At 39.2% G+C, this 12362-nt stretch overlaps 1 protein-coding gene across 5 annotated transcripts in view; it reads left to right on the top strand.

The window, feature by feature from the left end:
* The first annotated feature begins 2659 nt into the window (after window positions 1–2659).
* Window positions 2660–12362, top strand: part of WDR90 (WD repeat domain 90) — a 62104-nt gene continuing 52401 nt past the window's right edge. For all 5 annotated transcript variants that reach the window (XR_015750856.1, XM_087973161.1, XM_087973159.1 and 2 more), the window contains exons 1-4: window positions 2660–3233; window positions 6045–6136; window positions 7466–7642; window positions 8818–8956. Coding sequence is in view for 4 of the 5 variants with exons in the window: in XM_087973161.1 (XP_087829287.1) it covers window positions 2861–3233; window positions 6045–6136; window positions 7466–7642; window positions 8818–8956 (781 nt within the window). In the remaining variant the exon portion in view is untranslated. The remainder of the gene's footprint in view (window positions 3234–6044; window positions 6137–7465; window positions 7643–8817; window positions 8957–12362) is intronic.

The following is a 12362-nucleotide window of genomic DNA, read 5'->3' as shown; positions in this document are numbered from 1 at the left end:
ATTTAGACTGAGTGTGGCATTTTTTTGTGTACCTATCGAGTCTTTCCCAAGGACTTGGAGTAGGCAGAGGGTTTATTGATAGTGTTAAAAATGTGACCACAGTATGTTACTCTTATTATTATTATTATTATTATTATTTGTTCGAGGCAACAGGAGGGAGGCGGGTGAATTTCGAGCAGAAACTGGAAAGTCAATAAAATAACTTCTAATTCTCTGTGCTTTTTTCTTTTCTTCCTTCCTTCCATTGTGCAAAGCTCACACTCCTTAAGGAAAAGCTCTTTTACTGTAAAAAGCAGGATGAATAGCTCTTGAACAACAGTGCAAAATGGAATGTTGTGATTCCTCCTGCAGTATAAAACACGGCGCTCTTTAGCGTTCAGTGTATGTGTGTTTGAAAAAAGTGACATGACTTTTTCACAGTTAGGACCTTTGCAACAGCCCCATGATCAGGTGTTTAAAATTCAGATCCTTGGGAAATGACACATACTTATGACCGTTGCTCTGTCCCTTTTGCAACCTTCTGACAAAGTCAATGGGGAAGTCAGATTCACTTAACAACCGGGTGACTAACTTATTATCTGCAGTGTTTTGCTTAACAACGGAGGCAAGAAAGGTCTTCAAATGGGGCAAAACTCACTTAACAACTGTCTCCACCTAACACCAGAAATGTTGGGCTCCATTGTGGTCATAAGTTGAGGACTGCCTACATTTGACCAGACTGGTGATACCTTTTGCTATCTTGCTAATTTCAGCCTTAAGTGTTCAGTCCATTTAAGGGTAATTTCTAATCTTTTGCCCTGAAATTGGCAGAAAGGTGGGAGAGACTAATATCAGAAGACTTAATGGTGGGAGGGAAGGGTTTAATTTCCTCCCCACTATAACAACTCAACCAGTGGTGGGATTCAATTTTTTTACTACCGGTTCTGTGGGTGTGGCTTAGTGTGTGTGGCAGGGGAACGTTACTGCAAACTCCCCATTCCCTCCCCCAACCTGCTTTCCAGCTCTGTTCTCCTGTGCAGGGCAACCAAAAAAGACCCAGCCGATCAGCTGGGACTCGGGAAGTAGAGAATAGATGGGGTTGGCGGGGCCAGTCAGAAATGGGATTTGCCAGTTCTCCGAACTACTCAAAATTTCCGCTACCAGTTCTCCAGAACCGGTCAGAACCTGCTGAATACCATCTCTGACCCTACACCTTTAGTTTAAAATAGTTCACATGAAAACTTTTGATGAACAATAAGTATAAAAAGAGCTTGACATTAAAAGCTGGGTTGCCCAGCCCTGATTTGCAAAGCCACTGCCTAGATATTTTGATATTTATATTTAATTTTTTTTAAAAAAATAGACTGCTTTCCCCTTCCAGTTCCTTAAACAGATACTTATAAGGGTGCAATGAAAATAACAGGAAAAGTCAACAAGAGCAAAGTTAAACTAATAAAGCAATGTTTCTCAACCGTGACAACTTACAAGATGTATCGATTCCAATTCCCAGAATCCCCCAGCAAGCTGAATTGGGGAATTTTGAGAACTGAATCCAGCCCGCATATTAAAAGTTGCCAAGTTTGAGAACCACTTTATGAAAGCATTATATTAAGACATTAAACATTAACATGCAAGTTTTTAAACTCCTTCCTAAACTGTAAGTGCCCGAACTCTCATTTATCCAGTTTTGGTGACCCAACACTATAAAAAAGATGTTGAGACCCTAGAAAGAGTGCAGAGAAGAGCAACCAGGATGATTAGGGGACTGGAGGCTAAAACATACAATGAATGGTTGCGGGAACTGGGCTTGGCTAGTCTAGTGAAGAGAAGGACCAGGGGAGACAGTACAGCAGTCTTCCAATATTTTAGGGGCTGCCACAGAGAGGAGGAAGGGGTCAAGCTATTTTCCAAGGCACCCAAAGGCCAAACAAGGAATAATGGATGGAAGCTGATCAAGGAGAGATTCAACCTGGAAATAAAGGAAGAATTTTCTGATAGTGAGGACCATAAACCAATGTAACAGAAGTAGCCTTTGGACGTTGTGGGAGCTTCATCACTGGAGGCTTTCAAGAAGAGACAGGACTGCCCTCTGTCAGAAATGGTGTAGGGTCACCTGCTTGGGCGGCGGGGGGTGATGGTGGTGGTGTATTGGACTAGAAAATCAGGGATCTCCAACCTTAGCAATTTTAAGCTTTGCTGGCTGAAGAATTCTGGAAGTTGAAGTCCACAAGTCTTAAAGTTGCCAAGGTTGGAGACCTCTGGACTAGATGACCTACAAAGTCCCTTCCAACTCTGTTAATCTGTAATATTTCTTGATTCCTTCCTTCCTTCCCGTTTGGAGGTCTAAGAGAAAAAGACATGTGAGATTTGAAATGACAGATAGTTTGCATTCTTTTTTTTTTTTAAAAACAAACAAACAAACAGTTTATTAGTTTTTACAATTAAAAACAACCAATGATACATACACAAATAAACGAGAGAGAAAAAAGGAAGAAAAGAAAGAAAAGATTGAAAAGAAAGAAAAAAGAAAGAAAAAGAAGGAAGAAAAATTAAAAGCATTCTTATTTTTACAGTTTGCATTCTTGTTTGGCAATATTTTACAGGCATAGAAATGTACAGTAAGCAACTTAATGGTGTAAGGTCTCCTGCTTGTGTGTGTGTGGGAGGGTTGGACTAGATGACCTACAAGGTCCCTTCCAAGTTCCAACTCTGTTAATCTGTATTTGTATCTATTCTTCAAAAATACCTTTAAAATCCTATGAAACCTCTTTGAGGTTGAATGTTTTAAATAGAAACAGACATCTATATTTATGTAGTTGGGCTTGCCACTTCTGTTACAAACCGTTTATATGCTTATGTCACATTTAAAAGAAAAAAAGGAATGCACGATTTAGATAAACCGACTTTTGGTTTTGCGGCGAAAACGCAGGAAAAGAAAAGAAAGAAAGAAAAAAAAAAGCGAGCAGAGCCGCTGCAAACAAAGTACGTTCCCATAGAGATAGGAACCTTAGAGAGCCGCTCCCTCTTCTCCAAGAGCGCGATTGTATATTTAATCCCGGAAACCGGAAGTAGAGGCTTCTCGCATCCCGCTCTAGACTCAGGCTCTATGGTCCGGAGCGGCCTCTCTAGCCCTGGGCGAGTACGCCCTCCCTCCTTTCGTTGTGGCGACTCTATGGTCGTGGGCAGCTACGCGGGCCGTTCGAGGGCAGCGGCGGGAAGCCGAGCCGAGCCGAGCCGGGCAGCCATGGCCAAAGGTGAGCCCTGGGTCCGGGCCCTTGAGAGCAAGAAGGGCGCCTTGTATAATATTTGCAGTTGTTTCCTCCCTCCTCAAGAAAGGGTTTCTTCTTCTTTCTTCTTCTTCTTCTTTTTTTTGCATTTAAATAAACACGACAGGCAGAAGTTCGTCAGGTGCGGCTCTCTCCCACCTCAGTCAAACATCCACAGGTTGGCATGCTCTCCCGTCGTAAAGCGGGGGATTAGAAAGCCCCAGAGTCGGTGGGCCAGGGGCAGGCAGAAGTCCATCAGGTCGAGCCTTCTTGCCTCCTTCTGCATGGGCTTCCCTGGTGTGTGTTTGCGGGTTTAGACCGTAAAGTCCTGTTGGGTCAATGTGGTTCAGGTCTGGGGAAGGAGGACCAGGCAGGGGAGGGACAGGCAGAAGTTCGCTAGGGGCAGCCTTGCCCCAGCGCTTCACAGCTTGATCGCTGTGTCTGTTTGCTTGGATGGATAGGGTGCAAACATCCAAACACGTGGGGTAATATATATTATATTTATATTTATATTATGTTGTATTGTTGTGTTATATGTTATGTGTATGTCATATTCCATATGTTGTGTATTGTATTGTGTACATATAGATATACATGTATATGTACACAATACAGTATAATACAATACAATACACAACAACCTGGGGCAATATATAATGTATTTGTTATTTGTTGTGTATTGTATTGTGTACATATATAGATATACATGTATATGTATACACAATACAATATAATACAATACAATACACAATAACCTGGGGCAATATATAATGTATTTGTTATTTGTTGTGTATTGTATTGTGTACATATAGATATACATGTTATGTATTGTATTGTGTACATATATAGATATACATGTATATGTATACACAATACAATATAATACAATACAATACACAATAACCTGGGGCAATATATAATGTATTTGTTATTTGTTGTGTATTGTATTGTGTACATATATAGATATACATGTATATGTACACAATACAATATAATACAATACAATACACAACAACCTGGGGCAATATATAATGTATTTGTTATTTGTTGTGCATTGTATTGTGTACATATACATATATGTCTTGCCTCCCAGAGTTATAGTGCTCCATCCCTGGAGGTTTTCAAAAAATAAGACCAGATAACCGTTTGACAAGGATGGTACGAGGTCTCCTGCCTTGGACAAGGGGTTGGACTAGAAGACCTCTGAGGTCCCTTCCAAACCTATGATTCTATGTTTGTTTATGTTTGTGTGTGTGTGTGTGTGTGTGTGTGTGTGTGTAAAAATATAAAGCAATACAATGCACAACATATAACAAATGTAACAGTACATAGTTAGATGGATTAATACAGTCTTCTTCACCTGTTTGGAGAGATCAGATTTGATCAACTGAATAAAAGCTAAAAATCCAACAGAGGCAGCTGTCCTCCATTTCTCTAGGAAGGTGACTGTTGAATTGCACAGCTTTGGAGTGTAACTGAATGGGGAGTGGGGTAGGGTGCGGGGAGAAAGAAACTATCAGTGAAAGGCTATGTGAGAGGCAGATGTTCACTAGGTGCAGCTTTTCAGTCCTGAAGGTAAGCTACACTGGTTGGACATCTGCCGTGCCTGTTGCACGTTATTAAAATATAGAAGAACTATAGAAAGGAGAATGGTTTACAGCAATTGGTAGCTAAAGAGTAAATCTATGTATGTACAGTGTGTGTGTGTGTGTGTGTGTGTATATATATTTATAGGTATATATTTGTATATATGTATATCTCTATGTGTGTGTACGTATATACTTCTATGTATTGTATATGTGCATATATGTGTGTATATGTATATACATTTGTGTATGTATCTGTTTATACAGGTAGTCCTCAACTATACGACCACAATGGAGCTGCAAATTTCTGTTGTTAAGTGAGACATTTGTTAAGTGGCTTTTGCCCCATTTTACCACCATTCTTGCCACAGTTGTTAAGTGAATCACTGCTGTTGTTAAGTTATTAAATGAATCTGGTTTCTCCATTAACTTTGCTTGTGAGAAGATCGCAAAAGGGGATCCCATGACCCTGGGACACAGAAACGGTCATAAACATGAGCCAGTTGCCAAGTGTCTGAATTTTGATCACATGACTAAGGGAATGCTGCAGAGGTCATAACTGTAAAAAACGGTCATAAGTCATTTTTTTTCAGTGCTGTTATAACTTGGAATGGTCACTAAATGAAGTATAAGTCGAGGATTACTTGTATATGTATGTGTATTTGTATGAATAAATATTTCTGGTTATATGCACATTGTATGTGGATGGATGGATGGATGGATGGATGGATGGATGGATGGATAGACAGACAGACAGACAGACAGACAGACAGACAGACAGATAGATGATAGAGATGATAGAAAGATGAGAGATAGCATAGATATAGTAGATATAGATTTGCACCAAGACAAATTCCACATTTGGCCAATAAAGAATTCCTATTCTGTTCTGTTCTATTCTATTCTATTCTATTCTATTCTATTCTATTCTATTCTATTCTATTCTATTCTATAGATATAGATATAGATATAGATATAGATAATGTGTGTGTGTGTGTGTGTGTGTATGCTTTTTACATTGTGTTTTGTCCACTGTTTTGAGTTCTGTTTAACTATAGCAATTTACCTTCCGGTTTCTTCCACTCATAACTTTAAAATCTCTATACTGGAAGTCTACTCAGTATGAATGGGAAAATTTAGCCTTGGGAATACTAATTGGGGGCTCACTGCTCTTTTTATTCCAACCTTCCTCCCCTACCACCACCACCCCCAGTGTGGCAGCATCCTTATCTGAACATCTTTAAACATTTTAAAGTAGAAGAATGGAAAAGATCTACCAAGGATGGGGATGTGACAACCTTTATGGTAAGGCCAAACGTTCTGACATTTCTCTCAGTAGCTTCAATATAAATTGCATCTGCTTGGTTTCCTACGGTGTTCTGTAGTTTGCTTACTCTGACACCTGAACTTAGATTATGGCATAGATCAGCGGTCGCCCACTGGTGGTCCGTGAGAAAATTTTGGTGGTCCGCAGAGAAATGCCACCCCAAAGCACCCCCCAAAAGCAATTAATCCAGGCTGCGGGGGAGCACAAGGCTGCGCTGCCCACGTGGCTGGTGGGAACACAAGGCTTTCATTTGCTTGCATTAGGAACAGCACGAGGTAGTGAGGGGAGGGCGGAAAGGGCGGAGGGGGGAACTTTCCTGGCCACCGGGTTGCTTCTTCTGCTTCTTTCTTCTTCTGCTTTTGGCTGCGCACAAGGAAAGCAGCAAAAGTCTTTCTTTTTCTTCCCCCAAACTCTGCCAGAAATGAGTCTTTGGGACCCTGCAAGGCCTCCTGCTTCAAGAGGCTGCACCGGCAAAGACTCATTTCTGGCCAAGTTTGGGGGAGAGAAAGAAAGACTGTTTCTGCTGGTTTCCTTGCATGAAGCTGAGAACGGAGCTCTAAAGCAGGCTAGGAATGGGGCTGCCTTGGAGGGGTGTATGTGTGTGTGAGAGAGGGAGGGAGGGGGAGAGAGAGAGAGAGAGAGAGAACATAACCAGCCCTCCAAGGTTAGATCAAATCTCTCTCTCACTCTCTCCTACTTCCTCCCACCAATGTCAGCAAGCCACGTCAGTCAAAATTCACATTAGTGGTCCGCAGGATTTATAATAATGAGTTTGGTGGTCCCTGAAGTCCAAAAAGTTGGCGACCCCTGCCATAGATCATGGTTTACAGGTGCCTGAACTTCACCAGAGTTATATATACATAGGCTTAATCCCTTAAACCTCCAACTTTTTGAGCACCAGGGACCAGATCCGTGGAGAGAGGTTTTTCCACGGGCCGGAGGGAGCGTGGTTTTCGTGTGCTCCCTGCATTCCTCAGATGGGGCTTCGTTTGTTTGTGTGGCCCAGTTTCTGGCATGCCACGGACCGGTGCCGGTCCACGGACTGGAGGTTCAGGATTGGTTCAGACCTTACAGGCAACATGCCTCTTTCCCAGACTTCTGTAAAATCCTGCAGATTTGCTAAGAGTTGTGATTAAAGAAGTTTTTAGGGCTGAGGCAAAATGACTGGCTCAAAGTCACCCAGCTGGCTTTGGGCCCAAGGTGACACTAGAACTCACCAGTCTCTAGCCCCATTCCTTAAGCCCTACTCAAAACCAGCTTTCCAATGCGACACCAAATTTGAAAGTCTGCTTGTTCCTTCCACTCAGGACAAGACTTTGAAAGGGACAGTGTATCGCATTAGTGGTGCTGTTCCGGCCAGCAACTACCTCCAGCTTCCCAAAACTGGCACCCAATCTTTGGGTCTCACTGGTCGCTATATCTACATCCTCTTCAAACCTGCACCAGGCAAATATTTTGTGGTGCATCTGGATGTGGCCACTGAGGTGAGTGTGTGAGTTTTTTCCTGGCTCTATGATGGTCGTGGTACAATAATAACATAAATTAAAATGCTTTTGAAAGCATTACAGTGGTACATGCATAGTACAACATTTATTCACTATTTATTACCATTGTTTCTTCCCCACCGTGCAGAGAGAAACTGTCCTTTCAAAAATGCTTGAACCAATATAATCACTTCAAACAAAAATACAATTTTTTTAAAAAAGACAAAAACATTTTTTAGGATCCTTCCCACAGGCCAATAGACCTGGAGTGAGAGAAGGATGAACACGACTAAGGAACCTGGAAATTTGCCCACCTGTCTTTTTAAAGATTTTTTTGTTGAGTAGCTCTTGCCGTTTAGGAATTCTGATACAATCTGTTTGTTTGGTATTTTATAAGTTGTTGATTGATACCGGGTGGCAGATTTGTTTTCCTAAATACTGCAGCTGTTACTTTTCTTGAGTATTACTTTTGAATTACTGTCTAAGACATAGTAGAACTGCTGGGTTAATCTATGCTAGCCCAAAATCAGGAGTAATCTGGTAACACCTTATCAGATTGACAGGTTTTATTTATTTGAAACATTTATATAGCTGCTAAACTTATTAACAAACTCTGGGCAGCTCTCAACCAAAAATTAAAACAACTTTTTATTATTTTATTTTAAAGAATAATAAAATTTATTTATTTAGTAAAAAGTAATAAATGTTTTAAAATAATCTTATTTGTTTCAGTAACATCTGTTAATCTGAGAAGATGTTACCAGATTCGTTATTTTTCCTGACTTGCTTGTAGATTATATTTTAATCTCTGCACTTGTGCCCTTAAGAAATGGTCTGAAGTAGGAAGGGAAAAATTATTCTGCATTCTCCATGAAACTACAAAGTGTTTTCCTTGGCATCCTGACCCTGTATTGCATTTAGCTTTAGATAACAGAGACATGTAAAGTACATAGGTCTGGCAGAAACAAAATAAGTTATGCAAGTGGAAAATTCTCCAAAATGAAAAGCAGCATAGGAGAGGATTTATTTCCCGGCTGAAACCACACCGTCTATATAAGTGACAATATTCAGCTTTGGTTATTGTTTGTGGGCTGTTTATCAGCTCCAAAATATTTGTTGCTCCCAGAATGATGATTCTGTCTCTATGAACCAACTCTGTTTCTTTTCATTTCTAGGACAGCCAAGTGGTCCGCATTTCATTTTCTAACCTCTTTAAAGAATTCAAGTCCACAGCCACATGGTTGCAGTTCCCATATATTTGCAGGGCAGCCCGTGGGTCGGTCTATGAAAGTACAGCCAAGACGTCTAAGCGAGGTAAAATGCAAAGAAAGTCTAATCAAGATTTATGGGGTGTAAAGAAACTCCAAGTGAAATAGAAATAATTAGGAAAATCTGGATGTGCTCAGAAATGGATAAATTGACAAAAGAATTAAAAAATAAGGATGAATCCAAGTATTACAAAGTATGGGATAAGTTTTATGGTTGGTTAGAAAAGAGAAAGGATCAAGATAATAAGAAATGATTAAATGTAATATACATTATGTGTATAGAATGTAAATATGCACTATTTTTATATGTGACTTAGCAATGTAAGACAACTACAGGAGGATTGTATCATGTTCATTGTTTTTAATGTTCTTTTCTGTTTTGTTTTTGTGTTTGTCTAATAAATTTTTTTTAAAAAAGATTTATGAGGTATTCCCCCACCCCCCCAGCATCCAACAAACTGTATTGCCTTTAATTTTATCCCCAGGGTTTTAGAAACCTGGATCTAACTTTCCTGAGAAGTGAGTTGATAGTTTAGGATTGTGAATTTTTCTAACAAGACAATTCAACTCTGATAGAACAGAGATTAGCAAATGATCAATGAATTCTGTATTTTGGCAATTAGAATAATGCTTTTGAGTCATCCTGTTCATCAACTTAACAATCGTTCTTGTACTCTGAATATTTTACTATTGTAGAATTTGTAGGATAGGGGTAGAATGGATATTCCAGTGCAGCCTATCTTAAGGGCAAACAGATTGGGAAAGAATATTTTCAGGAACAGAAGCTAAAAATGGATGTCTGTGGAGATTCTCAGTCATCCAGGTCATGACTGTCCCAGAGGTACTTTTTCAGGAAGCAACTGGACTTTCTTGTGTTTCTTTTTGAAGATGTTTTGCTTTTCATCCAAGAAGCTTCCTCAGTTCTGACAGGATATTGGGGAATGGAAGGATTTATATTCCTTGCAGACAGCTGGTTATTTGCATCCTTTTAGATCGAATAATAAAGCAATAATAGAATAATAGAATAGAATAATAATAGAGGGATGAACACCCTTTGAATGGTATTGGAGTAGGAATGGATTTCCAGAGGGGAAAAATTGCAGGCCACAGGAACCAGGAGCACTATCACAGGTGACCCTGAGGACACAGATAAACCTCCAAGTGGCCTTGGACTTCCGATTTGAAGGGCTTCGGCGACAGACAAATCCGCGATCATGCACGGTTTCTGTCTGGGCTCGCCGCTGGAGCGCCCCGAGCCAGCTGGTTTCGGGGCTAAGCCACCCCATAGAGGTGATGAAGAGGGGGGAGACCGCCAGCAGGGTTGAGGAGAGCCGCATCTCTCCTCCTCAGCTGGCCATTACTCCCTTTCTTGAAGGCGGTTGCAATGGTGGTCAGAAATGGCCACCACAAAGGAGAACTCGACCGGAAAAGAATGTGCAGGAGGAAGATAAGAAGTGAAAGTTTTGGCTGACTGGGTTTAATTGTAAAAGCAACAACTAAGGTACTCTGGAATTTAAACTTACAAAAAACAACATCGCTCCCAAAGAAGAGTCGTAAGCAGAGAAGGAAAGTGAAAAGGGAAAGGTTTGGCTTTTTTTTCCTTCTCTCTCCTTCCCTATACTGACAACTAAGAGACTTAAATAAGAAATCGGAAAAATCCGCTTTGACATCAATAGGCAATTAAGCTGAAAATAAAACAAAATGCCAAAGGGATAATAAAGATTTCTGGACATTAAATTTTTCTTTTTCATAAGCAGGAAGGGAGAGAAAAAGAATAAGGGCAGGATCTGGAAGAGGGAGGAGACTGCCTGGAATTAAAAAGAATCTACAGTAAAACTTTAACAAGACTTCTAAAAGATACATTTTAACTGAAACTTTGCAACTAAATAGTAACCCCAGGAAGAGAAAGTGAAAAAAAGAGCAAAAAAGAAACAGCTTGCGTGTATTTGGATTATTTGGTGATCTTTTGATTCTTGGTTATTATATTTGAATGACTAAAATCAATCGGGTGGTTGTTTAAAAATTTATACAATGGCACCACTTCTGGATGAATTGAAAATGGAACTTAAAAAGTACAAAGAAGATGCACAAGAAGGGAAGGTTCTTTTGGCTTCGTTTTTCAATTCTTAGAAATGGAGATTTGGAACTATGAGAAACAACAAGAAACGACTGCAAAACAAGAAGACTGGGACAAAGAAGAAGCCATCTTTAATGAACAAGCAATTTTATGTGGGGAAGAAAAAGGAAAAGGGGGAAAGAGAATGGAGAATTTAAGACTTAAAAAAACAACCAAAGAAAAGGAAAATAATTCGAAAAATAAGTATAATACTGGAAAGCAACAGAAAAGGGGAATACAGAAGAGAGAAATAGAGGTAGAGAGACAAGGGGGTAAAAAGGGGACAGAGAAGAAGAGAGGGAAGAAGGAAAAGAAAAGAAGTTACAAAGGACCGGAGCAAGATATAGAGAAACAGGACTTATTTAGAGATAATGGGTGAAAATCTAACTGAAAAAGGGATTCTGTAAAGGTACATAAGATTGTATTGTTATATTAGTAATAGAAATAACTTTAGAAAATTGGAAGCAACGTATGATTAAAATGAGGGATAAAACAGTGTAATTTAGTGAAATGTTTGTGAATAAAATAAGTGAATAATTAGTTAATGTTTTATAAAATATAAGTGAAGAGGGGGGGAATTAACTATGGAAAGCTTATAATTGTTCCCATAGAAGTATGATATTTAATTGAAAAGTAATGTTAAAGATGTTAAGACTTTAATGAATATTAATATTAATGATAGAATTGAATTGGAATGGAATGTTGTTTTAATTATATACATTTATATTTTTTTCTTTTTTTAAGAATACAGTGTGTATTTTAAGAATGTACCAAGCAGAATCTGAATGGAAGTTATGTATTATATTGAATGTTACAACTTTAGGGAAAAGATATAAAGGCGTCATACTCCAATCAGTAACTACAGGAGAAATTTTGTTTAATGAGAAAAGATAATAGATAATTGAAACAGGACAGACAAAAAATATAAATACAATGATTTGAATTGAGATGAGATAATTAAAATAAAATTGAGAAAATTAAAAGCGGGGAGAAGCTATGCAGAAAATGTAAAATAGTAATAAGATATGGAATAGAATATAAAAATGAGCATGAACCTGAATTTGTGTCTGTACGAAGAAATGTAACCCGGGATTACGCTACTTTCAAAAAAGATGTTTTATTTGTATTTTTTTCTCTTTGTGAAAACTCAAATAAAATTTACAAAAAAAACAAAAAACCCCACCTCCAAGTGCTCTCAACGACCCTCTAAAAGGATGCAAATGACCAGCTGTCTGCAAGGAATTCCTCACTCTCCTTTCAGAGCTGAAGAAGCTTCTTGGATGAGAAGCAAAACGTCTTCAAAAACTAAAAATGGATGCCTTTTCTCAGGCTACCT

Source organism: Notechis scutatus, chromosome 12 (assembly GCF_049901735.1).
Source record: "Notechis scutatus isolate UNSWTSFEM ecotype Mainland chromosome 12, rNotScu1.2, whole genome shotgun sequence".
Classification (NCBI taxonomy): Eukaryota; Metazoa; Chordata; class Lepidosauria; order Squamata; family Elapidae; genus Notechis; species Notechis scutatus.
This window is presented reverse-complemented; position numbering and strand designations above follow the sequence as displayed.